General features: G+C 44.3%; 1 protein-coding gene and 1 non-coding gene across 2 annotated transcripts; one reads left to right on the top strand and one right to left on the bottom strand.

The window, feature by feature from the left end:
- Positions 1-1,749: 1,749 nt before the first annotated feature.
- Positions 1,750-27,362, bottom strand: BTD (biotinidase). Its single transcript, XM_036267079.1, has 4 exons — positions 27,277-27,362; positions 7,536-7,797; positions 3,903-4,052; positions 1,750-2,932 (listed from the first exon to the last, which is right to left on the bottom strand). The coding sequence occupies exons 2-4, from the start codon at positions 7,779-7,781 to the stop codon at positions 1,757-1,759; spliced, it is 1,572 nt and encodes a 523-aa protein (XP_036122972.1). The 5' UTR covers positions 7,782-7,797; positions 27,277-27,362; the 3' UTR covers positions 1,750-1,756.
- LOC118633686 lies at positions 20,536-20,642 on the top strand. Its single transcript, XR_004960231.1, has one exon. It is a non-coding gene; the product is annotated as a U6 spliceosomal RNA (small nuclear RNA).
- Positions 27,363-27,415: the final 53 nt, after the last annotated feature.

Raw genomic sequence — 27,415 nt, 5'->3', positions numbered from 1 at the left:
CTCTTTCTCAGGCTGATTTGAATCATCTTGGTGCGAAGCAACAGTATGCATTTTTAAGATAATTTCTGTTCCCTGGGGTTTGGGGCAGGGAAGCTCAGTGGGGGTGAGCCAGCCACATCCGGAGCCCCTGCCAGCTCCCTGATGGGGCAGGGTCTGCCCAGAGAGGGCAGGCCAGCTCTGTCATCTGGTGGGAGAGGTCCCTCTCCTGCCCCAGGGGGATTTCCCAGGGCTTCCTTAGGAATCGGAGTTGTTCCTGCTTATTCCCCGAAGACGTGACTCACTCCGGGCCTGTGTGGGCCAGCAGTGAGTCAGCAGGGACTTCGCTTCTTCCCACGCGGACTCTTCAGGACATTCTATGAGCCCGAGGTCTGCGTTGTGAAGAGTCAGCCGTGAAGCCGAGACAGTCAGCCTGGCCGCTCTAACTCTGGGACCTCCGCTCTTTACTGTCCTGCCTGACAGCCAGGGAAAGGCCTGGACGCTGCGGGGCGTGAGGAAGAAACTTCACTCTTTACTTCGTATAATCATGTATCTGCACATACTGTTTTTAAAACCCTAATTTAAAAAGGGGGATGGAACTAAAGTGCTGCAACATTGAAGAGGCAAACCACAGGCAGCTAATTATCCATCCTCTTTAAAAAGGATCCGCCTTCCACTTTAAAAATGATTGGAAACAGTTACTAGGCACAGAGTCAAAATGACTTGGAAATAAACGTCAGGCACAAATAACACCGAAGCGAGCGGCCTGACAATGTCTTCCCACACTGAATCCGATGATTTCCATCTGGAACTAACAGGCGGGGGTGCTTGCTCTGTACCTGGTGGGCGCTCCAAAAACACCTGTTGAGTGATCGACTAAATGAATGACTAAAGCCGACCAACCTCCACAGCAGTTCTGGCAACTGCTCTGCAGAGGCCCAGCGCCTCTCTGCAAATGGCAGCCGGGGCGGCGGAGACTGAATTCTAGCAGCATCGTTCCGCCGGCACCCCCGGCGAGGCTCTGCCTGACGCCCGCGTGATTTATGAAGGCCCTGGAACCCTGGCGGAGACACAGCTGCGCAGAAGGAATCCTATTACTCACACCTTCCTCCTGCTGCCCTGTCTTCAGCAGCTGCCCAGCCCCCTCTCTGGGGCACCGCACTTTCTCCCAGTTACCGAGTCCTGCCCCGACACGTTCTGTTTACCACAGAAGGGCAGATGTGAGCGCAACTCCCTTCTGTTGGTAGGAGCTGCTTCAAGACCCACATTTCTGGTGTTTGCTGGTGGCTCTGGTGTTACCTTTTAGCTTTTTATTCATTTTAGAGCGAGAGGAAGGGGGAGGGAGAGAGAAAGAAATACCCATGAGAGAGAGAAACATCGATCGGCTGCCTCCTGCACACCATTTACTGGGGATCGAACCTGCAACCTGGGTGTGTGCCCTCACCAGGAACTGAACCCGAGACCTTCCGGTGCACGGGATGATGTTCCAACAAACTGGGCCGCACCAGCCAGGGCTGGTGCTACCGTCTCATCTGGATAGAATTCTGGTCGATCAGAATGGAAAGAGGGCCTTAGGGCAGCCATTCCTAATGCAGCTTTTGCTTGGAGAGTTTCTTTCTTCCCTTAGAAAATGTTTGAGGCCTCGGAAATACTTGTATGTCCTGGGTGTCAACAACAAGGACCAGGAACACATGCGCACACACACACGCACACACGCACACGCACACACATGCACACACGCACACACACGCACACACGCGCAGTAGCCAGAGCCCCACCCTCACGGTCCATAGTCTCTCTCATACACCCGCCCATACAGGGCTGCCGTCACCAGGCCAGAGGACAGTCCCCTCTTCCTCAGGAAATAGTGGCCATTCTCCCAGCCAAGCTGGTCAGGGGTTTCCAGGGTCATCCCTGAGGTCAGAAACAGAGGAAAGATATAGGAAGTACTGAAGTTACCCCACAGGTGAAATTCGAACATCCCCGTGGCCTCTGTGACCTCCTGCCCACAGGTGTCAAAGCCAAGACCCCCACACTTGACCAGGGCACAGACTTGAACGTAGTAAGTGCCGTGCACGGTGTGCAGGCCGTCGAAGACCCCCAGGGCATACAGCTCGTCAGACACAGCAGGCCTCTGGTAGCGCAAATAGCAGCAGAGGCCGTTTGCACAGACTCGGAGATGGCCTTCCCGGTCCCACACCGGGACCAGGGTGAACCTGTCATACATCATCTCAGAGTGAAACGTAGGGGGGGCGTTCATGTTCCATCGGGGGGCTCCGTCACAGTGGACCTCCTGAGAATCCTTCTCGCAGTATGCATCACCGGCCAAGAGTTTTAAAAATTGACTATGGGTTGGGTCCATTTTACCTGTGGTATTCTTGGTACTGAGACCCTGTGGATTTTTGGCTACCTGGCTAATTATAAGGTGACCTGTGAAGTTTTCCATGTCATGGTGCCAGACGGACTTCAGAGGCGTGTGTACACCACTCCCGGTCATCCCCAGAGACGGCTGGTGGACGTTAGCGGCCAGAAGGTTGACCCCAAAGGCCATGGCGAAGGCCCTCTGGATCTGAATGGCGGCCAGGAGTGGGAGCTGGTTCATCCAGGCAGCCGGAAACACGACGTGCTTCACCTCCGAGTCTCTGAGGAGGGCGACGGCTGGGTCAAAGAACAATATATCAAAGCAGGTGAAGACACCAAACTTGCCGGCAAAGGGGGTGTCAAAGACAATGTGATCCGCTTGGAGAGGGGTGTCAAACGCTGCCTCAAAGTAGAGGTTGTGTTTGCGGTAGCGGTCTACGAGGGTCCCGTTGTTGCTGAACACGACATCTGTGTTAAACTGGTATCGGCCGTCCCTGGGACACCCGGGGTCACCGCCACAGGGCTGCTTCGTCCCGAGGTTGGCCACCAGGAACATGTCTCCCTGAATGGCCATGCAACTCAGGCGCTGGAGGACCTGGGGGCGGGGGGAAATTGTATAAATAAATGGATTTTTAAAATCCTGCCTTTGGCTTATAATTTTAAAATAGAAAACGACCTGCACTGTGACCATTATATATATAAATAGCTATCATAAACCAACAAAAAGCAACCACTACTGAAAAGGTCCAAAGGATAGAAAGAACTCATAGAAGAACAAATACAATTGACCAGCAAACATTTGAGAAGATGCTCAACCTTATTAGTACGAATAAAATGCAAATTAAAATAAGGGTATTTTTCACCTTCGTAAGATGGGCAGCAATTCAAAAGAGTATTCTACCTTATGTTGACGAAGAGGCCGGGAAAACAGGCACTCACACACAATGACTGGCGTGGCAAGGAAAATCAGAAGTGTTTAAAGGGGAAATTTGGGACTCTTGAGAATAATTTAAACTGTGCCAACCCTTCTGCTGAGAAATCCCATTTCTAGGACTCTCACCTTACAGAAAAACTTAGACGTGGTCACAAAAATATGTGTACAAAGATATTCATTGAGACACTTTATAATAGCAAGAGTTAAAAAAAGGATAAGAATATAGCAGGTTAGAAAAAGAAGGTGTCAATTTCAAAATGCGTAGAAAATAATGACAGAGATGGACGTGCATCAAACTGTTGATGGCGGTGTCTCTCGAAAGGAAGGAGGATGAGGTCTGGGAGGTGGTGCAGGTGGGCTTTCATATTTTTCTTTGCTTTCTAAGCAAATGAAGCAATGTATATTCATGTATTACTTGTGTGATAAATAGAACAACCCATAGATGGGTAAATGACTCGTGACATCAGACATCCTTTAACAGGAGGAATGTGTGGCCCATGGATGAATTGCGCTGCTGGGATCCTAGTGTTCTTTCTGTCTTCATCTAACACGTGTTGGCTTTGGGCGCCTGGCTGGTTCATCTCTGGACGGCTTCGGCCCACTGAGCAGGACGGCTGGGACGCTCACTCACCTCCGTGTCACTGAATCGCTGGGGCTCCAGGCACGGGTTCCACCTGACCAGCCGGGGAGATGGCATGAAGTCCAAAAACGGGTAAATGGATGCTCTTGTGAAGTTGAACCCATGAATGCCGTCTTCTGGGAACACTATAATCTGTACGCCCTGTGAGTCAGACACATCGAAGTACAGTATGTTATCAGGGAACGGGAAACACCGCTTCACTCATTTATTCCTTCTCTCTTTGTTCATCTGGCAGCCATGAAGCGGTCGCTGGGTACCAGGAACCAGAGGGTAAAAACCGGTGGCTGAACTCTCGTGAGGGACCTTGGTCTTGGGAAAGCCATCTCACGTGGCCTATTCTGAGGGAACAAAGATAAAGTCCTCTGGGAACAACTGTGTAGCTGGGGGCACGTACAGGGAAGGAGGACTGAAGGGAGCAGGAGTTTGCCCAGCCAACCTTCAGGGGTTTGGAACTGGTGGTGGTACAGTGGGCGATGGGGCCAGTGACAAAGGCCTTGAGTTCTGGGCTCATTAGCAGATGTGGTTTCTCCAGCCCAGTGGTTTCTGTCCTTCACTGTGCACTGAAATCAGATGGGGAACTTCTGAAAAAACACTCCCGTGTAAGGGTGACGCTGGGGCCCACCAATAACGGTCTTCTTTGATTGATTGTGGGTGGGGTCCTGGCAGTAGTGTTTGTGTAAATGTTTCCAGGTACTTCTAACGTGCAGCCAAGGCTGGGACTCACTAGACGTGAGTATAAGTCAAGCGTGTTGATTTCAGCATAGGAACAAGGACCTGCTCTAACTTGCCATTCTCCAGCCGGGAATTTGGAGGCTCCCTGCAGAATCCTGAACACTGCAAGGCCCTTGCCCACACCTGCAGGTACCTGGGCTCCCCGTGGTGTCTGCAGCAAGAAAATCCAAGCAAACAGGGCAGCCTGCAGCTCTCAGCACTAGGGCCTCTCGCTTCTGCTGTTCTCACCCCCACGGCTTCAAGGGCCAAGCCTGGGACATGGCCCAACAGCGAAAGGGGAGGAGGAAGGCAGAGAAGGCATGAATAATCTAAAATAACGGGCAATATGAGTCACTGATTTCTGGAATGCATGGAAGACTTTCATTATAATTTTTTTCTGGGTATAAAAGCTTCAAAGTTGAACTGTAGGAAACTAAGAAAATAGAAACTATAGAGTAAGAAATCATAATCCTGCGACATAAAGATACTCATTGTTAATATCTTGGCTATTTTCATTCTCTCTAATTGAGATAATAAATATATGGTTTTCCATCTTGACTTTCTCACTACATAAAACATCAAGACTACAAAGATACCTTCAAAAATATCACCTGTGCCCTGGCTGGTGTGACTTAGCTGGTCGGAGGGCCGTCCCATACACCAAGAGGTGGTAGGTTCGATCCCTGGTCAGGGTACATACCCAGGTTGCGGGTTCAATGGCCAGTTGGGGCACATGTGGAAGGCAACCAATCCATGCTTCTCTCTCACATCCATGTTTCCCTCTCTCTCTTCCTCCTTCTCTAAAATAAAATTTAGAAAAATACAGTGAATGAGTGTTGTACACAAATCTTTGATTGGACCTCTGATTACTTCTTTGGAATAAATCTTCTAAGTGAAAGTACTGGGTCAAGGGTATGAGAAGTTGTATGTTCTTAATATCCATTGCTAAATGGCTTTCCAGAAAGATCATACCAATGTACACTCCCGCAGCAGAGTAGGAGATTAATGTAAAGGAAAGTTCGATTTTCGTAAATTTGGAAATAAAGCAAGATGAAGAATGTGCGCCTTTCCAAGATATCCTAGGGTACTAACTAACCTCACTTAAAGACTATTTATCTAGTGAACATACCCCTGTTTGACTTTCCTCGTCAATAAAACATTACGTGGAAGATCGCAATTCCATCGCCCCACAGGACATTAGCCAGTGTTGTGTCTACTGGCAAATTCACTTCCACACGCATTCGACTGACTGGCACACACTCTTCTCAGTGGGACAAGCTTCACTACCTTACAGGCTCCTTCGTAAATTGATGAGCTTGGTACAAGCTTTGACACATGTTTATTCCATATTTGTATGACTCACCTTTTTAATGTTTTGAAAATTATACTTGGACAATTTCCGTCAGTAAACTCAAAACTTTGAGAGCAATGAATTTTTTTTTAATAGAAAATGACATTTAAGTTATGTATAACTGTTAGATTAATATTAAAATTGGATTGATTTCCTGAATCCATACCTGCCCGGGATGAGGAGAGGAACCGAACCTGAGCTGGGGCAGAACTTCTGGGTCTGATGCGATTACCAGTCCTTTCTAGGAACATTCTAGGAAGGAGGTAACACTCCCGATAAATGACTTGAGCAATTTTCTGATAAACTCAATGAGATCAAGAACTCCTTACTATCTTGAAGCTGGACTCCTTTTCTTCCCTATAAATACCTCTACCAAGAAAGAAAGATTTCAATCAGCTTGTTCAGGAACCTCTACCCTTAAAACAAACTTGTTATGAAAGTCTGGCACATGCTTCGCATCAATTTGTCTTAGAAGTTTCTGGGCCACTGAAGATGTTCCAGGAGAAACCGGATGTCAGGTGGGGAGAGAAGAGAGGAGTGTCACCCATCAGAAGAAGTTGCACCAGGTCTTTAAGCTCCCTTCCAACATTACTGTGTGTGTGTGTGTGTGTGTGTGTGTGTGTGTGTTCATGTAGCCTAGAATTTTTCTACATGGCCACAGGTAGTGACTATCCAGACAATCCTGTCCACCCTGACCAGAGACAGGGACTGTTTGGGGCAGGACCTGTTGGCATGACTGGCTCTGCCCCCTCCGTTCCCAGACACAGGGACGTTTAGCCTGTGAGGAGGCAGAGCAGGGCTTCCTCCGGCAGCTGGGCTTGCTTGCCCCACACCAGGGTCAAAGCCCACATCGTCTTTGGTTATGGGTTTCCCATCAGGGCAGTATCCGCCCCGACGTTTCCCTCGGCCCCGCCCTTCCTGGCAGGAGCTGGACAAGCAGGAAGCCTTCACAAAGCCTGGCACCAACCTCCCTTTGTTCCTCGGGTTCAGTTCTGTCTGGACTGAGTTCCCAAGACTGCTCACCGGCCGGCACTAGGACCAGAAACGAGCCCCGAATGATCAGAAGGCAGCAACGGCACTGTGTGGGTGCCTATTTCAGTTCTACTCCCAATGCCTCAGGAACAGCGGCCAGCGCCGCGCCCGGGGTTTTCACACGTTCTACACGTCAAATCCACCGGGAAGCCTAAGAAATCCCACTGCCCAGCCCACAGCCCATCCGAATCAGGCACCAACATTTGTTTCCAACTGAAGGCGCGATTCCTCCACACGGCCACATTTGAGGGCCAGGGACCCAGGCCTGCTTCTCAGGCTTGTGAAAAGCATCCCTCAGGGTACAGTGGAGGCTGACTCATCAGGTCTGGGCGGCGCCCACATTCTGCATCTCTCACGAGCTCGGCCGGCCGTGGATGCTGCCGGGCCCCTGGGAGCAGCGCCCTCTCACCAACTGCGTGCTTCAGCTCAGCTTCCCCACCCGAGCTGCAGGAGCCCTGCCCAGGGGCTGAGGAGTCACTTCCCCTGTTTTGTAAGACAAGCGGGGGCTCTGCCCCAGGACCAGGTCTTGCCTTTTGGGCTGCAGTCATGACTTGCTGCTCATAGATGTTGAGGTTCTGGGTCATCAGCTCCAAGGCCTGCTTGCGGCTGGTGAGAGCTTCAGGGTTGGGACTGGAGATCAGCTGGTGCTCATACACCGCAGCCACGTAATAGTCCGTGTCCTGATCCTCAGCCACGCCGCGCTCCCCGCTGAGGACTCCCAGGGCCGCCGCGCAACAGCCGCAGAGGAGAGCAAGGAGACTGCCGGCTCCAGACATAATGCAGACCGTAAATCTGGAATGCAGTGAGGCCGGGGGAAAACAGCTGAATAAAGAACCCTGCCAAGAACTTCACTTTTGCAACTGTGATTTATTAATTCCCAGCAATTAAACGCGCCCGCCGTGGTACTGCGGCGCAGAGTTTGTTTCGTGTTCCTAATAAAAGGGTATGGGTTTCCCTCCAAACACGTAGCTGTGTTTCAAATGGCTCACTGTGCTAACTGTCTGGTTTGAGAACATTTCCGAAACAGACCCAGTGTCTGCGTCACTAATCTCTTCTCTAGCGGCACATGTACGTTTTGGGCAACAATCATTATCCGGATTGTTTTACAGAATTCCGGGATACGTGCCACACCCCACAGCCTGTCCTCTGAGCACACAAACATACTGCGGGCCTGCCATTCACCCCAACTGTGACTGCTGGGATCCTAATAACAGCTTGGCTTTCCTGTCGGAAAAACGGGGCGCATTAGAATCCCCCCTGCATTTCTTTGGTTGGTAGTGGATCTGAAGGGCAAGGCTCCCTTGACTCAGCACCACTTCCTTTGCTTGCTGCAGAGAAACTGCTGACTTCCACTCGACTGTCAGGATCGACTCGTTTAGGAGCAGAGAAAAAGTAGTCGCCCAACCGCACCAGACTTTCTTTTCCTCCTTGAACTTGACAATTGCCATTGCCCATCATCACCTCTCGATCTCTGTCTCTGTGACTCCAAAACTCTTGCTGGAAAGCATACTCATTTGGAAAGAATATCCCTCTGCAGGGATAACATGTGATCTTCTAGAAAATAAGCCAGAATTTTCTAGAAAGTAAACTCAGCTTTGTAACTCCTATCGTAAGAGATTAAAAGTAAATTATACATTATGTCACTAACAATGACACTTCTGTGTGCCTTCCCCTCCCAAACAGGAATTTGTATTTCTTTTTTTACCCTTTTTATTGCATTTATTGGGGGTGACACTGGGTTAACAAAATTATACAGGTTTCAGGGGCACAATTCTCCAACACATCATCTGTACCCTGTACGTGTTCACCACCCCAAGTCAAGTCTCCGACAGTTATCATTTATCCCGCCTCTCCCCCACCCCCCAATCACCACGCTGTCCATGATGTATTACTACGTGTTTGAGTGACGAGCCCAATTCTGCCTTGAAAAGCAGCCTGGCCTGGCAGCTGAAGCCCCTCCCCCGGGCAGAGTCACCAGGTGGTGTGCCAACGCCGGCCACGTGCTCAGTGGACATGTGCTGGGCTGACCAACTGCCCAGGAATCCGGATTAAACACCAAGAGGACAAAGTCAAATCCAGGAATCACATTGCTGCTCTTCACAAATAAAATGACACCTTGCCCGAGCTTGACTCATGATTCCTGTGCTTGCGTTTCAAAACCAAATCCTCCAGGCTGCACATTTATTTTCCTTTTTTCTTCTCAAATGTTCCAGAAACAAAAACAACCATAATTATTTTCAGCAATAGAACAAGGACTAGGGATTCTCAGTCATTATCCTCAGAAAATCAAATACTTCTCCCAATAAGTGGCGTTCTGCCCCCCAGCCCTGCCCCCTCTCAAACTGCTCCTTCTTTCCCAGGGGAATAAATGTACCATCCAAATACCAAACCCCAGGACTTGTTGCCATTCAGCTGAGACACTGTCAACAATGTTTTAAGATGAGAACAAGGGGCCTTTGAATGAGCAGTCATGAGTGTTTGAGCAGAAACAAAAGCATAATTGATAAGCTTTCTGATCTGAATTTTGCCTCTGAAGACCAGCAAAGAATAATTTTGAAAGTCTCAAAATCTATTTTCCATCCCATCTCTGCTTTCATAATGATGACGATGGGGAATGGTCTGGGGGGAAAACGTTCCTTTTCAAAGTCATAGTCACAATATCTCTAAAGAATAAGGCTATTATGGCCTCACTAAGAAGCGGGGAAACTGAGGCGGGGTAGGGGGCCGCGAGGAGGCATTCGAACCAGTGCCTGGTGCAGGCAGGTCAGGAGCCCCTGGGGCAAGGGTGGCATTCACCGCAGCCCCCTTTCTCAACTAAGAGCTGTGCACCACAGATCTGGGAACACAGGACATTTGTTTAAGTCTCACTGACTTGCAAGCCAACAAAACAAGGAAACTGTGGAAACAGCAAGATATCACATTACTTTCTATCTTGAGAAAACAAAATGTAGCTTATTTACAAAAGGAGCGGGTAGGAGAGCAGTGAGTGGCAATCACTTGTACATGAACAGAGGTGAGTCGATAATGAGAGGTTATACATATTCAACCAGGTATTCATGCTTGAAAGAAGCGAGCTTAATGAGGTTGGTGAGAATGAGTAATTGCGATAAAAATAAGAACAGAAGCCTGCCCTTCTTGAAGAGTGTAGAAATAGCTGCCATTTTAACCAACTTGCAAATGCTAGTTTTCCCCCTTTATTTGACACTACACAATTGTCTCGGAGAAAAACAAACAAGGTCGAAGCAGGGACTCTGAAGGGCACAGCAGGCAGACTGGAAGGGACAGTTTCCAGTGGCTACCAGGTGCTGGCTCATGATGCCATGCACAGGTGGGCTGGGGGTATGGAGGCTTCCTGGGAACAGGGGGGCTCTAGAAAGTCATGAGGCTCTTGAAGACCCAGCAACTGATCCACCTTTGGAGCTGGCCAGGACCTGGACCATAAGCAAAACAGTCACCAGAAGTATGTGCTGGTTTATGAAGGTTGCTCTGCCCCCTCTTGCATTGGAGGGCACTTGACAGGTGAGACTAAACTTCAGGAAGGGCCCAGCATGAATGTACCGTTGAGGTGACAATTGTTTCTACACCCTGCTTGACATGTTGTGCTCACCCAGCCCTCTGGGATGGGGGCACTGGCCAGTGAGATGCCCTGAATCCCACTGCCAGGAAACAGCAGAGCCAGGAGGGCTCACTTCAGACATCCATGGGACATGCCAGATACAGGGTAGGTGTCGGATACAGCAGTGAATAAGCCCAGCCCTTCCTCAGGGAGCACCCACTTTGGATGAATGGAAAGACAGACAACCACAGTCAAATATCTAGTATGTCAGGTGATCAATGCAGAGGACAAATAAAGACAGGGAAGGGAGAGGAAGGACCTGGCTTTGAATGAGGGACAATTTTAATCAGTATGGTCAAGGAAGGCCTCAACAAGAAGGTGATGTCTGAAGAAGGCAAGAGAGGAGGCCATTTGGATGCCTGGGGAAGAGTGTCCCAGCCAGAGAAAATGGCTCAGTCAGCGCATGTGGAAGGTTGCTGGGTGGGTTCAAGCAAGGAGAACAGTTGGCTGGAGCCCAGGGACCAGAGAAAGGCAGCAGAAAATGAGGTCGGAGAGAGAAATAATAGGGGGCCTCTCGCCTGGCCTCCGCACACCTCCCTGCAGTTTCTACTGTTTTCTTCATTCTCATCTAATGAGAGCAACCAGAGAGACCAAGTTAAAGCCTGCGTGGATCACGACACTCCTCTGCTCAGTCTTCCCGGACTCCACTGCGTGCAGAGTAAAAGCCTAAGACTGTGCCAGAGGAAAGGGCAGGTTGACAGGCAGTCACTGACAGGTGGGAAGAGAATTGCAGGAGTCACATCTTCAGCAAGCATCCTGATCTTTTAACTGCCCTCCAGACGCCTCTATTTCTCATTTCAGAATGGAAAATATTCCCCCGACACTAATCCTAATCAGGAAGGCTCTTGTGATCTAGGAGGAAAAGAAGTCAAAGTCTAAATTACATAGAACTCTATTTTGTGGAAATTTGGTAACATGTCAATCACCAGATATTTTTACACCCAAGGAACGTTTTTTTCCATCTTGTTAAATGATTCATCTTGGTAATTAGCTGTTTCCTTCCTAGCCATGATAGTACAATAGTGTCTTTTGCAATAAAATGAGAGAATTATTCTTAAGACATTCTTAATAAGATAATTGCGGAGGCAGGTATAGATATTTAAAAATTTATATATAGACCTACTGATCTTGTTAACAAAAGAACTTGTAACTCTTTGTCAGAGAAAGTAACAGTCCCATGAGTGGGAAAGGAGGCAGGAAAAGTCGGCAGAGGAAATGTCACATCCTACGGGACAAAGCCTGAGTAAGTCATTAGGAATCAGCTGAATATATGTCTCTATGTATATCTGACAGGAAGCCAAGAAAAACACTGGAAATTAAAGTTCCGAATAGTTTTAAATCTATTCTCGTGAATTTTGTGATTTCCATGTCTAAATCCTTTTACATGAGGAGGAGAAATGCTGTCCCTCTCCATCGAAGTTACATAATCTACATTGAAAGAAATCCCCAAAGAGACTTTCATTTCCTAGAAAGCTTCTTGTGTTCTGCTTCTCTCCTGTGACGATGCTAGAAGTGAGCTCGTCCATGACTGGCCTTGGGAACAAAAGGTCCCACAACTGTTTTTGCTTGGAGAGCTCTGTGCAAACCCATCCACCACCAAGACTCTTGATGTCTCGGTGGGAGATGTCAAGTGTAAACTTTGAGTGGCAATGGATGAGGTCAAAGTTCAAGGCTGAACTCACAAGGAATAGTGAACAAGTTACCAAGCCTCTCAGTTGAACTGATAACTTGTGATTTCATCTTTTTAAAAAGTCCAGCTATTTCTCTTCAAAGAGAGAGTGATATACAGAAGTGTAACTCTGGCCCAGGCCTTTGCTTAGGGCCGATTTCTGCTCTGCCGGCTAGTCATTTCTCTTGGAGCACTAAATGAGCAAGCACGGGATCCTGATTCGTGAACCTAAACATGTCCTCCTTCTTTTCTCAAATAGGAAATAATCTTCATAATTTAAGTGAAATAAAACTTCTCCCAGAAATGCTCAGGTGCTGAATGTAAGAAGGCTCTTTTTCATTTCGTACAGACAGAAAAAAGCCCCAGTGGAGACTGATTCTACAGGTTTGCTACTGACACCCTGTGGACAAACTGAGTATCACTAACCCAAAAACCACAAGCAGGACGATTCTCATGCAAAAACTGGATGGCTTTTCCCCTCCTTCCCTTGATTTCTAATATCAGCTATCTCTTTTACAGTGGGGGAAAAAACACCAAAAACATTTGATTTCCTAAGATTCAGGTCTCACGAAAGCTGGTTTTTATTAGTCATGCTCCCAGGATCTACTGCATCATCTATATCCACAAGCTCCAAACTTCTTGTGATTTCCTATCTTAGAGTCGAGCAGTCCAAGGAACTGACTGGAGGGCACAGCCATGCAACCCACTCACACTGTGATAGACAGCACAGTGCAGAGGGAAACCTGGCTGAGTTAAGAGAGCTACAGGGACAACATTTTATATTGGCGTCACATTGCATTTTATGTCACATGTTATTGTTTTCAAGCCATTTGTTATCCGTTATTTCATTTTATCTTCCTGTCATATAAAGTAGTGAAAGAAAATCGTTAAATTCTATTTTCATGGTAAGCGAATACTCCAGGACTGATTAGTGGTGAAAACAGACAAAAACTCAGGCTCCTGGTCCAGTCCTCCTAACACATGCTGAAGAACAGGGGTAATTTATCAGTCAAACCTTCAAAGACCACTGTGGAGTCTTCAATGCAGCTGGTAGACAAACAGAAATCCAAAGTAGCACTCCTAAGGGAAATTCCAGGTGGTCAGAGCAGAGCAGGGGTTCTCAGATGTGGGCTTGACACGGAGTCCCTGAAGGGCTTGAGCATCAGACCCCTGGACCCTCATGCCCAGAAATTTTGATTCAGAAGGTCTGGGGTAGAGTCTGAGAATATGCATTTTCTAATGAGTTCCCAGGTGATGGTGATGCTGATGCTCCTGGCCTGAGGTCACACTTGGAGGACCACTGGGCTGGAGGGTAAAGGCATGTAGAACCTATATTCTGACTCCTATATTTCCCTCAAGTCATGAGGGAAAGACATGAGTCAAAACCATCACCTTTATTTCCCAGGTGCCTCTCCAATAAAGTTGATAGAATGTGGGCAGATTTCAAAGTGTTTCTACCATCTTTAGAGAACATGAGCAACAAAGTATTTAAACTAGGGGGGAAAATCCCTCTCCCTGCAAAATCTGATCCTGGTCAGGGCAAAGGCCCAGTTTGTGGGCTTGATCTCCAGTGGGGGGCGTGCAGGAGGCAGCCAATTTCTCTCTCTCACATGGATGTTTCTATCTCTCTCTCCTGTTCTCTCTTTCTAAAAAATTAAAAATTAAAAAAAAAAAAAAAATCAGCCCTGCTGGTTTGGCTCGGGGGTTAGAGTGTCAGCCCACAAACCAAAGAGACTCAGGTTCGATTCCGATCAAGGGTACATACTTTGGTTGCGATTGGATGCCCGGCCCTAGTTGAGGTCATGGGGGAGGCAACCAATTGATGTGTCTCTCTCATATGGATATTTCTCTCTCTCTCTCCCTCCCACTCTATCTGAAAATCAATGGAAAAATATCCTCATGTGAGGATTAAAAACCAGTAATAAATAAATAAATATCAGTTCTCAAGATAATAAAAATATCATGAACTCATGGATGTAATACATTTGATGGTTTCTCCCTATTGCAGTTATCATTCCTGAAACTCAAACTATCTCTTCCTTGGCCAGTTGGTAGCCTTTTCAAGTTGACTCTTGATTCCTCTTTACGTTACCCCAGTAGTTTCTGATAGTTTCTTTGTAATCTGACATTAATGATGTCCCAAACTTATCTTGTACATTTCCTGGCTTAGATCTGGAACTGGCCATTTCTCCAGGAAGTCTTGGGTCCAAAATTGATTCTTTGAAAAGACTGATAAGATAAACAAAGCTCCATCAAGATTGAGCAAGGACAAAAGCAACAAACACACACATGAACATAAAGAAAAAATAAGACTGGAACATAACTATGATTACAACAGAGATTTTAGAACTGATTGTTGGATGCTCTGGAACAAATGTACATTGAATGGATATGTGGATGAAATGCATAATTTTCTAGGACAATAAAATTTACCAGAATTAAGCCCCCCCCCAAAAAAAAGATAGAAAAATGAAGCAGACCAATTATTTAAGAAGAATTAAATTATCAAAGACTCTTTCTAAAAGCACTGACACTGATCTATTTTTCAGGGAAATTCTCCCAAACATTCAAGGAGAAGAAACATACTCTGTCTTTTTTATACAGACATATTTATACATACATATTTTATACAAACTGTTTCAATTATTTTTGAAAGAAAGTATAACCTTGATAGATAAGGGTAGTTCAAGAAAGGAAAATAATGGTTGATTCTCACTCTTAAACACAAATGCAGAAAGTCTAAGTAAAAATAATAGCAAAATGAGTTAAGTAATATATGAAAAGAAAATCATCATTACTAAGTTGGATTTATCACAAGAAATATGAATCATTTAATGAGAAAGTATATCAACTTAATTCACTACATTGACTGATTAAATAAAACAATAATGCTACTTATCAGTACTCTTAACTATATTGTACTAGAGGGCTTAGCCAGTACAACAAGACAAGAAAAAGAAATATAAAAGATATAAGAACAGCCCTGGCTGGTTTGGCTCAGCGGTTAGAGCATTGGCCTGTGGTCCAGAGAGACCTGGATTTGGTTCCTGCTAAGGGCACATACCTCTGTTGCAGTTTGTCCCTGGCCTTGGTTGGGTCATGTGGGTGGCAAGCACTCGATGTGTCCCTTTCACGTCAATGTTTCTCTCTCTCTCTCTCTCTCTCTCTCTCTCTCTCCCCCACTCTATCTGAATAAGAAAAGGAAAAATGTCCTTGGGTGAAGATTAAAAAAAAAAAAAAGATATAAGAATGGGAAAAGAAGAAACAAACTTTAACTTTTGATATGATTATCTATAAAGAAACCCAAGAGAATCTATAAGCAAATTATTATGATGAATAATAATAAAGTAGTAATAGTTAGACTTAAGACCAATATATGAAAATTAACTGCATTCTAATATATTGCCTCCCCCAAACTAGAAAATGGAAAAAAATAAAAAAGTAAGGTACCTAGGAATAAACATAATAAAATACTTTCATTGAAAGACATTAAGGAAGAATAAAATAAATGAAGAGATATATCATGCTTATGGCAAGACAGACTCAATAATTTATAGTTCTTTCTAAATTAGTCTAAAATTCAATGTAATTTCAATCAAAATCTCAGTGAATTTCAGGGAACTTGATAAGCTGATTGCATAATATGTATGAAAGAGAAAAAGGCCAAGAAGAGATCTAGAAGACAGAAAAATGGCCCCTTAAAAATGTTGACATTCTAATCCCCAGAACCTGTATGTGCGCTTACAATGCAAAGGAAAATTAGTTGACTGTGAGATGGGGAGATTATCCTGGATTATCGGGATAGGCTCGCTGTAACCAATGTCCTTATGAGTGGGTGAGAGAACCAGAGGGGCAGCTGCATGAGAAGGGCTTAGCCCAAAGCTGCTCACTTTGAACTAAGATGGAGCCAAGAATGTGGGAAGCCTCTAGAGCTGGAAGGAACAAGTACTGATTCTTTCCTAAAACCTCCAGAAAACACTGCAGTCCTGTCAATACCTTGATATTATCCCAGGGAGATCTATTTCAGACTTTTGAACTATAGAACTAATAGTGAGATAACAAATGTATATTGTTTTAAGCCATTAAGTTTGTGGTAATTTGTTACAGCAGCAATAGGAAACTAACAATAGACAAGATGCTATCAAAGAACAAAGTAGAAGGACTTGTCCTACCAACATAAAAATTTATTTTAAAAATCCAGAAATTGCCCCACCAGTGTGGCTCAGTGGATTGAGCATCATACCATGGACTGAGAGGTCCTGGTTCAATTTTGGTCAGGGCACCTGCCTGGGTTTCAGGCTCGATCCCCAGTAGAGGGCCTGCAGGAGGCAGCTGATCCAGGTTGCTTTTCTGTCACATCAATGTTTCTCTCTCTCCCTTCCTCTCTCTCTAAAAACAAACAAACAAACAAACAAACAAATGTAGAAATTAAAGTAGTGTTGAATTGGTATTGGGATAGGAAAGGAACAGAGTTCAGAAACAGACCACATGTACATGGAAATTTGATATATGACATTATAGATCACTAGGATAAGAATAAACTATACTATAAATGGTGCTTAGACAATAGATATTTTGGTAAATTGACTACAAAAATGGCAGCAATTATTCCTGTCTCTGTATTCACCTACAGAATGGATGAGAGAATTATAAACACCAAATCCAAGACGGTGGTTACTTCTACGGCACAGGGAAGGAGATGGAAGGGGGAGGGATACACAGGGAGATCCACTGTATTTGTAATGTTACTTCTTAGCTAGGGGCTGGGGACATGGGTGTGTATCAATCTCTTTTCTTATTAACGTGTCTGAAAAATGTCACAAGTATATATATAAAAACGTGAATAAAATAATAAATCACAGCTAAACTCCAAAGAGTATTTTAAACATTATGATGCAGAAAGCAGTTTAAGGACTTGAACCACGAAGATGTCCCTCACATGGGGTTACACCCCAGTTCAACTCCTTACCCTGGGAATCCTTCAAAGAATCTTCCCTAGGGCTGACATAGAGAAGAGATTAAAAGCAAAACCCTGGCTGGTTTGGCTTAGCAGTTAGAGTGTAGGCCCTTGGACCAAAAGATTCCCTGTCAAGGGCATGTACTTGGGTTGCAGGGTCCATTCCTGGCCCTGGTCAGGGTCGTGCGGGAGGCAACCAATCAAGGTGTCTCTCTCTCACATCGATGTTTCTCTCTCTTCTTCTCTCTTCCCCTCCCTCCCTTCCACTCTATCTGAAAATCAATGGAAAAATATCCTTGGCCCTGGCTGGTTTGGCTCAGCAGTTAGAGCGTTGGCCTGCGGTCCAGAGAGACCCGGGTTCGGTTCCCGCTAAGGGTGCGTACCTCAGTTGCAGTTTGTCCCCAGCCCTGGTTGGTCGTGCGGGTGGCAGCCACTCGACGTGTCCCTTTCACGTCAATGTTTCTCTCTCTGTTTCTCTCTCTCTCTCTCCCTCTCTCTCTCCCTCTCTCTCTCTCTCTCTCTCCCCCTCCCTCCCTCTCTCTCTCTCTCTCTCTCCCTCCCTCCCTCCCTCCCTCCTTCCCTCCCACTCTATCTGAACAAAAAACGAAAAAATGTCCTCGGGTGAGGATAAAAAAAAAAAAAGAAAGAAAAATATCCTTGACTGAGGATTAACAACAACAAAAAGGCAAAACAAAACAATAAGGTACAATTTAAAAAGCTAAAGGAAGGGTCTGTAATGAAGGTACTGGCAAAGCAGAAGAAACAAATGAAAACGGAAACATTTAAATACTGGTACTATGTTTCATCGGCGATAGCTGCTGTCCTCTCCACCCCCGCCCCATGGGCCACCCCTAAGTGTGGAGTTCGGTCATATAAATCTCATATGCCCTCATAGCATGACATAGAGTTGGCACCATTTCTTAGTGCAGTTTACACAAAGTAAACATCCTTTCAGCGATTTAATGATTGCTGATGTCAAACTATCCTAAATTGCTTTAAAAAAAAAAACCAAACAAAAAAACAACCCCACAATCAATGACAACAAAGCTAAAGCAGGGAAACAGTGTTACTTGGATTCCTGCCCCCACGGCGCTCCCCACCCCAGTTCTGGGTCTCCCTGGCATTACTACAGAGCAAGGTAAGGGCTTGATGGCCCAAGGCAAGGGCAGAAACCCAGCTTTTCTTTAGGAGAGACAGTAACTGGGAAAAACTCCCAGTGCCTGTCCACTGGTAATAAAACTTAAATCTGTCTCTGATGGTTTGATAATAAAGTTGCTTTTCATGGTTTTGCTTCAAGCCTATCTCTGAGCTTTGGTACTTTGCAGACCATAAATTTGTTGAGAAGTAAACAAAATCAAATTAACCTGTTTCATTCAGAGAACCATCTTATTATATTATTTATTATATTTATGCTGATATATTTCACACAGCACATTTCCTGATGTACCATTTTCAATGTTGGTTTTAAAAGTAGCGTTCTAGCCCTGGCTGGTCTGGCTCAGCGGTTAGAGTGTCGGCCTGAGGTCCAGAGAGACCCGGGTTCGGTTCCCGCTAAGGGCACGTACCTTGGTTGCAGTTTGTCCCCGGCCCTGGTTGGTCGAGCGGGTGGCAGCCATTCGATGTGTCCCTTTCATGTCAATGTTTCTCTCTCTCTCCCTCTCTCTCCCTCCTACTCTATCTGAACAAAAAACAGAAAAATGTCCTCGGGTGAGGATAAAAAAAAAAAAAAGTAGCATTCTAGCCCTAGCCGGTTTGGTTCAGCGGTTGGAGCGTTGGCCTGCAGACCAGAGAGTCGCGGGAACGCACGTACCAAAATAAATAAAAAATAATAATAAAAGTAGCATTCTACCCGATCGGTGTGGCTCAGTGGTTGATTATCGACCCATTCACTAAGAGGTTGCTGGTTCGATTCCTGATCAGGACACATGCCCAGGTTGTAGGCCCGATCCCCAGTGGGGGGCATGCAGGAGGTGGCCAATCAATGTTCACTCTTATTGATTTTTCTATCTCTCTCTCCCTCTCTCTCTGAGAACAATAAAGAAAAAAAAATAGTAGCTTTCTACACAAATTTCCTGTTTTCTTATTGTTGCTTCGTTTCTGTTTGTATTTAAGATATTTCCTTTTTACTTTCTCTTTTATTTCAGCCATTGTATAATGCATCACAAAACCTCTCATTCATTTCTTCATTTGATAACCAAACAATTTACATTTTGATTAAATGTTTGTGAGACTATTTTTCACAGGCTTAGCTAATGTTATGCTTTTAAATAATCACAAGGACTTTTAGTGTCCTTTGTTTACTGAAATTAAGATGTACCATCATACTTTTGGGGCCTAAGTAGTTACCACCTGTAGAAGCTCTCTGTTTAAAAAATTTTTTTAAATCCTCACTTGAGGATATTTTTTTTCCATTTATCTTCAGATAGAGCGGGAGGGAAGGGGGGAGAGAGAGAGAGAAACATTGATGTGAGAGAGACACATTGACTGGCTGCCTCCTGAAGGACCCTGACCAGGGCTGGGGACAAACTGCAACTGAGGTACAAGCCCTTGACTGGAATTGAACCCAAGACTCATTGGTCTGCCGGCCGGCGTTCTAACCAGAGCTCTAACCGCTGAGCCAAACTGGCGAGGGTGAAGCTCTCTGCTTTAAATCTTTAGAGAATGTTTTCTCTGGGTGATAGAGTAGGCAGTTAGGCAGGAACAGAGAAGGAACTATAGGCCAGGTAGGAAATGTCATCAGGGCCAAAAGTCCTGGGTGCATAGTGTTGGGCAGAACTGGGAAAATAAGTATTACAGGCTAGTAGTACCTTATGCCCAAAGTGACTTTCCTCCCCTATAATATCCCTAGTCATGTGGTTTAGACAGCTTGAGAGGAGGAATAAGGGAATGCAGAAGAGTGTTATAGACTCCCATACAAGCTCTTGCACAGCCTCTCCCTTAAGCACTAAGTCCTCAAGACAATGAGGTTCTGATCAACATCAAATAATCTTAAGTATAAAGCCTCGGGTCTGCTGACCACAGAGACAGAGTTTTGGTCAAACCAGAGATAACATCTAGACCTCAGTTGTGTTTCAGCTCCAGGCCTAGAAAAGCAGCAATGCCAGGTGGGGTGATGCCATGGCTGACATCAGGACCAGCTGTGATGACTAATACCCTCTGCCCTGGTGCTGACCAATCAGTAGAGATCTGAGACGACACACCTGGAAAATTGATGAATATTCTATTGAGATCCTCCTAAGACCTCCCCTGAAATTCTTGCCTTTAGAAAACAGATAAAAACCCTCAAGGGTGCTCACTTGAGCAGCACATATGCTAAAATTGGAACAATACAGAGAAGATTAGCATGGCCCCTGCACAAGGATGACCGGCAAATTCGTGAAACATTCCATAATTTTTTTTCTAATTGACTGTCTAACCTCACAACTTAAAGAATTAGAAAGCAAACAAAAAGAAAACCCCAGAGCAACTAGAAGGAAGGAAATAGTAAAGATCAGAGCAGAAATAATGACATACAGACCAAAAAACAATTCAAAGTATTAATGAAACAAAGAGCTGGTTTTTTGAAAAGATAAACAAGATTGATGGACCCTTAGCTAGACTCACCAAGAAACAAAGAGAGAGAACCCAAATACACAAAATCATAAATGAAAGAGGAGAAGTAACAACTGACACCACAGAAATACAAAAGATCGTTAATAGCTACTATGAACAATTATATGGCAACAAATTGGACAATCTAAGCAAAATGGACAAATTTCTAGAAACACACAGTCTCCCAAAACTGGACTAGGAAGAGAGAAAACTTGAACAGACCAATAACAACTAAGGAAATTGAAGAGGTAATCAAGACTCTCCCAGCAAACAAAAGCCTAGGACTGGATGGCTTCACAGGGGAGTTTCACCGAACATTCAAAAAAGAACTAACACCCATTCTCCTCAAACTATTTCAAAAAATTCAAGAAGAAGGGAGACTTCCAAGCTTGTTTTATGAGGCCAGCATAATTCTAATTCCAAAACCAGAAAAAGACACTACAAAGAAAGAAAACTACAGGCCAATATCCCTGATGAACACAGACACCAAAATCCTGAACAAAATACTAGCAAATCGGATCCAGCAATACATCAAAAAAATTATTCACCATGACCAAGTGAGATTCATCCCAGGGATGCAAGGCTGGTACAATATTCGCAGATCAATAAATGTGATACACCACATAAACAAAATGAAGAATAAAAACCACATGATCATATCAATAGATGCTGAAAAAGCATTCGACAAAATCCAGCATCCTTTTCTGATAAAAACACTCAGCAATGTGGGAATAGAGGGATCATATCTCAACATAATAAAGGCCATATATGAAAGACCTACAGCCAACATTATACTCAATGGGCAGAAATTAAAAGCATTTCCCTTAAGAACAGGAACAAGACAGGGATGCCCACTTTTGCCACTCTTATTTAACATTGTACTGGAAGTCTTAGCCACAGCAATCAGACAGGAAGAAAAAAATAAAAGGGATCCAAATTGGAAAGGAGGAAGTGAAACTGTCATTATTTGCATATGACATATTATACATAGAACACCCTAAAACCTCCATCAAAAATCTACTAGACGTAATAAATGAATTTGACAAAGTAGCAAAATACAACATTAACGTCAAGAAATCAACAGCATTCTTATACACCAATGATGAACTCACTGAAAGAGAAACTGAAAAAACAATCTCATTTACCATCACGGCAAAAAAATTAAGATACCTAGGAATAAACTTAACCAAAGAAGTAAAGGACCTATTTGCAGAAAACTACAGGACATTGAAAAAAGAAATTGAGGAAGATATAAAAAAGTGGAACCACATACCTTGTTCATGGATTGGAAGAATTAACATCATTAAAATGTCCGTATTACCCAAAGCAATCTATAGATTCAATGCAATCCCCATCAAAATACCAACGACATATTTCACAGAACTAGAACAAATACTTCAAAAGTTCATATGGAACCAAAAAAGACCCTGAATAGCCACAGCAATCTTGAAAAAGAACAAAGTAGGTGGGATCACAATACCAGATATCAGGTTATACTACAAAGCCACTGTAATCAAAACAGCCTGGTACTGGCACAAGAACAGGCATATAGACCAGTGGAACAGAACAGAGAACCCAGAAATGGACCCAAGGCAATACGCTCAATTAATATTTGACAAAGGAGGCAAGAGCATACCGTGGAATAAAGACAACCTCTTTAATAAATGGTGTTGGCGTCGATGTTTCTCGCGCTCTCTCCCTTCCTCTCTCTCCCTCCCACTCTATCTGTACAAAAAATGGAAAAAAAATGTCCTCGGTTGAGGATTAAAAATAAATAAATAAATAAATAAATAAATAAATAAATAAATGGTGTTGGGAAAATTGGACAGCTACATGCAAAAAAATAAAACTAGACCATCAACGTACACCATACACAAGAATAAACTCAAAATGGATAAAAGACTTAAATGTGACCCGTGAATCCATAAAAATTCTAGAAGAAAATGTAGGCAACAAATTTCAGACATCATACGCAGCAGAATTCACTGATACATCACCTAAGGCAACAGAAACGAAGGAAAAAATGAACACATGGGACTACATCAAACTAAAAAGCTTCTAAACAGCAAAAGAAACAACCATCAAAATGGAAAGGCAACCCACTGTATGGGAGAACATCATTGAATGATACATCAGATAAGGGGTTAATTTCCAAAATATATAGAGTACTCATACAACTCAACAAAAGAAAGACAAAGAACCCAATTAAAAAATGGGCAGAGGAGCTAAAGAGACACCTCTCCAAACAGGACATACAAATGACCAAGAGACATATGAAGAAATGCTTAACATCACTCATCGTCAGAGAGATGCAAATTAAAACAACAATGAGGTATCACCTCACACCTGTCAGAATGGCCGCCATCAACAAGTCATCAAACAACAAGTGTTGGCGAGGGTGTGGAGAAAAGGGGACTCTAGTCCACTGCTGGTGGGAATGCAGACTGGTGCAGCCACTATGGAGAACAATATGGTGTTTCCTCAAAAAATTAAAAATTGAACTTCCATTTGACCCAGTGATCCCACTTCTAGGAATGTACCCTAAGAAGCCCGAAACACCAATCAGAAAGAATATATGTACCCCCATGTTCATAGCAACACTATTTACAATAGCTAAGATCTGGAAACAGCCCAAGTGTCCATCAGTAGACGCATGGATAAAAAAGCAGTGGTACATATACACAATGGAGTACTATGCAGCTGTAAGAAAGAAAGATCTCTCATCCTTTGAGACAACAAGGAGGGACTTGGAAAGTATTATCCTAAGTGAAACAAGCCAAGCAGAAAAAGACAAATACCACATGATCTCACTTATTTATGGAATATAATGAACATAACAGTCGGAGGAATAGGGTAGACCCAGAACCATGGAAGTAGGGTACAGACTGACAACCCTCAGAAGAGCGGATGGTGGGGGGAGGGAAGAGATAAACCACAGAACTTATATGCATGTATGCATAACCAATGGACATGGACAACAAAGCCGGGGACGGGGCGGGGGGGATGGGGAGGAGGGTGTCAATGGGGTAAAAAAGGAGAAACATCTGTAACAAAAATAAAATTAAAAACAAAACAAAACAAAACAAAAACCCGCAAGGCAAGGGACCGGGTGTGCACTATCTTCTCCTTCTACAGCAAGCCCCTGACATCCACCCACTCCTTCCGTCCCCCATCTTTCTTCCCTTAGGCGTGTACCTTTGCTTTCTCTGTACCGCAGGCCGACGCTCCAACCGCTGAGCCAAACTGGCCAGGGCTACCTTTGCTTTCTTTCTTCTACATTCCAAAGGTCCTTCTTTTGTCTCCGTAACTTGTTTCCCAAGTCCATGTAGCCCAGTTGGCTCACTTCTATCTCTCTGACTTTCTAAATAAATTTGCATTAGAGTTCTTGGCTCTGAATTCTTTCTTAGCTGAACTCAAGGACAGAGGTCTAACTCCACTGTTAACACAGGCACAATATTTTCAACTTTTACTGGTTGCTTGGATATTCCTTCATCCAGATTGGACAAAGTCACCAAATAACTCTTTCATAATCTCAGTTCCAGAACCCACAAATAGAATAAATGCAGGAAAACTCTTTGATGACTGGCTCTGCTCTTTGGAAAGCAGGTTAGCATTATGTTAACCTTTTTTTTTTTTTTTTAAAATTAAACCTATTTCTCCTTTGACCTTTTTCCATCTGTAAAGAAATTAATAAACAAAGCCAAACAAATAAAATACAAAATAAAATTAGCAGCAAAAGTGATAAAGAATGTGGTTAGTCCTTACAAAAGGATTCTGAAATGTAATTACCACTGGATTGAAAGGAGTTGTTCCCAATGCCTGCTAGTCCTGTAGGTGGGGACTCTCCTCATTTCTGCTGAATCATCAGATCCAAGTGAACAGTGGAATTTTGTGCCCTGAACTGAAAGGTGTAAAGGTGAAAGCAAGTTTAAATAGTCTCACTGACTTTTCCCTTTGCTAAAGAGCAGATTCCTTTTGCAAAACCAGTTCATCTGAAATCAGGGGATTTAGTCCAACTCATAGTTCAGATTTCACCACAATTTATACTGAGTAATTCTGTCAATAATTCTTCTGACAAAGAAGTGGACACAAGGTCCCAAGAACTGATTACCATCTATACAGTCTGTGCTGTTAATATCAAACCAGTCTTGAATTAATCAACAATTCAAATTTATCAATAGCATTACCTTGGTAACAGGCAATCAAACATTTATTTATTTTTTCCTTTTTTTTAGAAAGAGGAAGGGGGGGTAGAAACATTGATGTGAGAGAGAAACATAGACCAGTTGCCTTCCATACGTACCTTGATTGGGGATTGAACCCACCTGGGTATGTGCTCGTACTAGGAATCAAACCTGAGACCTTTTAGTGCACTGGACAATGCTCCAACCAACTGAACCTCACTGGCCAGGGCAGGCAATCATACATATAGTTATTATCTCATGCCTCCAGCATGAGTACAGAGCTAGTGTTCTCAAGTTGGGCTGCAAATCAAAATAAGGTAGCAGCTTTTAAAAAAATGCAGGTGCTGCCCTGGCCGGTTTGGCTCAGCGGTTAGAGCATCGGCCTGCGGTCCGGAGAGACCCGGGTTCGGTTCCCGCTAAGGGCATGTACCTCGGTTGCAGTTTGTCCCCAGCCCTGGTTGGTCGTGCGGGTGGCAGCCACTCGATGTGTCCCTTTCACATCGATGTTTCTCTCTCTCTCTCTCTTCCTCTCTCTCCCTCCCACTCTATCTGTGCAAAAAATGGAAAAATGTCCTTGGGTGAGGATAAAAAAAAAAAAAAATGCAGGTGCCTAACTTGTCCTAAGACGCTGATTCAAAGATGTGGGGTAGGACTCAAGGAATTGTATTTTTAAAAAGTTTTTAAGTGATTTTGATGCAATGGGATAGAGACTGTCACACAGAAACTGACATAAATACTACATAATAGAGGGGATGGGGTCCATACATTTGTCAAAAGTTCAGAAATAACAGAAGTAAAACCAATGACTCACCTAAGTAGTAATTAATAAATGTTTATTGTGAACACACCAAAAAAGAGTTTATAAACCAGGAGCACTCAAACCAAAGCACAGGGGTATGATATAAAGCAGATTATATAGTGAGAAAGCAGTGACTATTAATTCTTCACAGTAACTGCTTATACTATTAAAATTTTCAGTGGTTACCTCCTATCAACTTTAGGAAACATCAAATTTTGCTTATGATTTCCAGGGGCATAAGCAAGAAATGACTGTGTTCAAGTTAGTCTAGAAAAATAAGCTTAAGCTTTGTTTGCATGACTAAACTGGTTTTGTCTACTCGGGGAATGTTCAAGATTGGTCTCCGTTTGTTTTTTATTTTAACACTTCTCAAACAGGGACAGGACTATTCAAAGTCACAGAAAGTTTTGCATCTTTCTGAAATGCCAATTTTACTTAACAGGTAAATAGTTTAAAATGTAATTACTATTATTACTATTTTACTGATTTTTAGAGAGCAGAAGAGATGGTCTAATAACCCTGAGTCCACAGCCTAAGAAATCGCACATTGCAAGCATCATTTTCACTCAAAAAATGTGTTTTAAAAGGTTATCAGATGCAGGAGCTGGTTGTAGATAGGAAATGAGTCTAAGAATTATGAAAACCCACATTTACTGACTTTAGAACGACAAGAGTGGAGAGCAATGTGGGTTACTGGCAAGGGTTAGAGAAAACAGTGGGCAAAAGTAGCTGGATTCAAGCCCTGGCCGTTTTGGCTCAGCAGTTAAGAGTACCGGCCCATGGACCAAAGAGTCATAGGTTCAATGCCAGTCAAGGGACACTACTTGATTGCGATTCGGTCTGGGCCCTGGTTGGTGTCATGCAGAAGGCAACCAGTCCATGAGACACATCATGTCTGTCTGTCTGTCTGTCTGTCTGTCTCTCTCTCTCTCCCCCCCTCCCTCCCACTCTATCTGAAGACAAATGGAAAAATATCCTTGGGTAAGGATTTTTTAAAAAAGTACCTGGATCGAAGAGGCCCTTATCTCTTGTGGCCTATGGCCCTATGGGAATAGAGTAGAAGACTGGGCGTCTCAAACATGGTCTGGGTCCAGTGGCTCTGGGCAAGTTACTTTATATCCTATTTGGCAACACTGTGTCTTCATCTATACTACTAGGATAAAGGATATACATCTTTTTAGGGATCTAATTATCGCGTGTTACTATGCTTCACAGATTGCAAAGCCACAAAGTTATGAAAGCATATATCCAAACGCGTGAAAATAGGAACCTACAACACAGGGGACGAGAAAGCAGGACAAGACCCAACAACTTTACCTAACACTAGGAGCCATTCAACCTGTCCTTGTCCCAGCAGCCTGTGCGGCGCCTGCCCGCAGCTCCCAGAGCGACCCCGCTCCCCGGAGCGGGAGTGGGGGCGGGGCCCAGAGCGCGCGCCGCGCCACGCCCCCTCACCTTTCGCCCAGTCCTCGTCGGCCTGGAACGCGGGCGCGGAATGGCTTGGGATAGCAGAGCTCTGTGAGAGGACCCGAGGTTCGCTGGCTTACTTGCTGCGCATAGGCCGCTGCGCATAGGCCGCAGCCCTGCTGGCCCT

This window comes from Molossus molossus, unplaced genomic scaffold, assembly GCF_014108415.1.
Source record: "Molossus molossus isolate mMolMol1 unplaced genomic scaffold, mMolMol1.p scaffold_m16_p_18, whole genome shotgun sequence".
Classification (NCBI taxonomy): Eukaryota; Metazoa; Chordata; class Mammalia; order Chiroptera; family Molossidae; genus Molossus; species Molossus molossus.
This window is presented reverse-complemented; position numbering and strand designations above follow the sequence as displayed.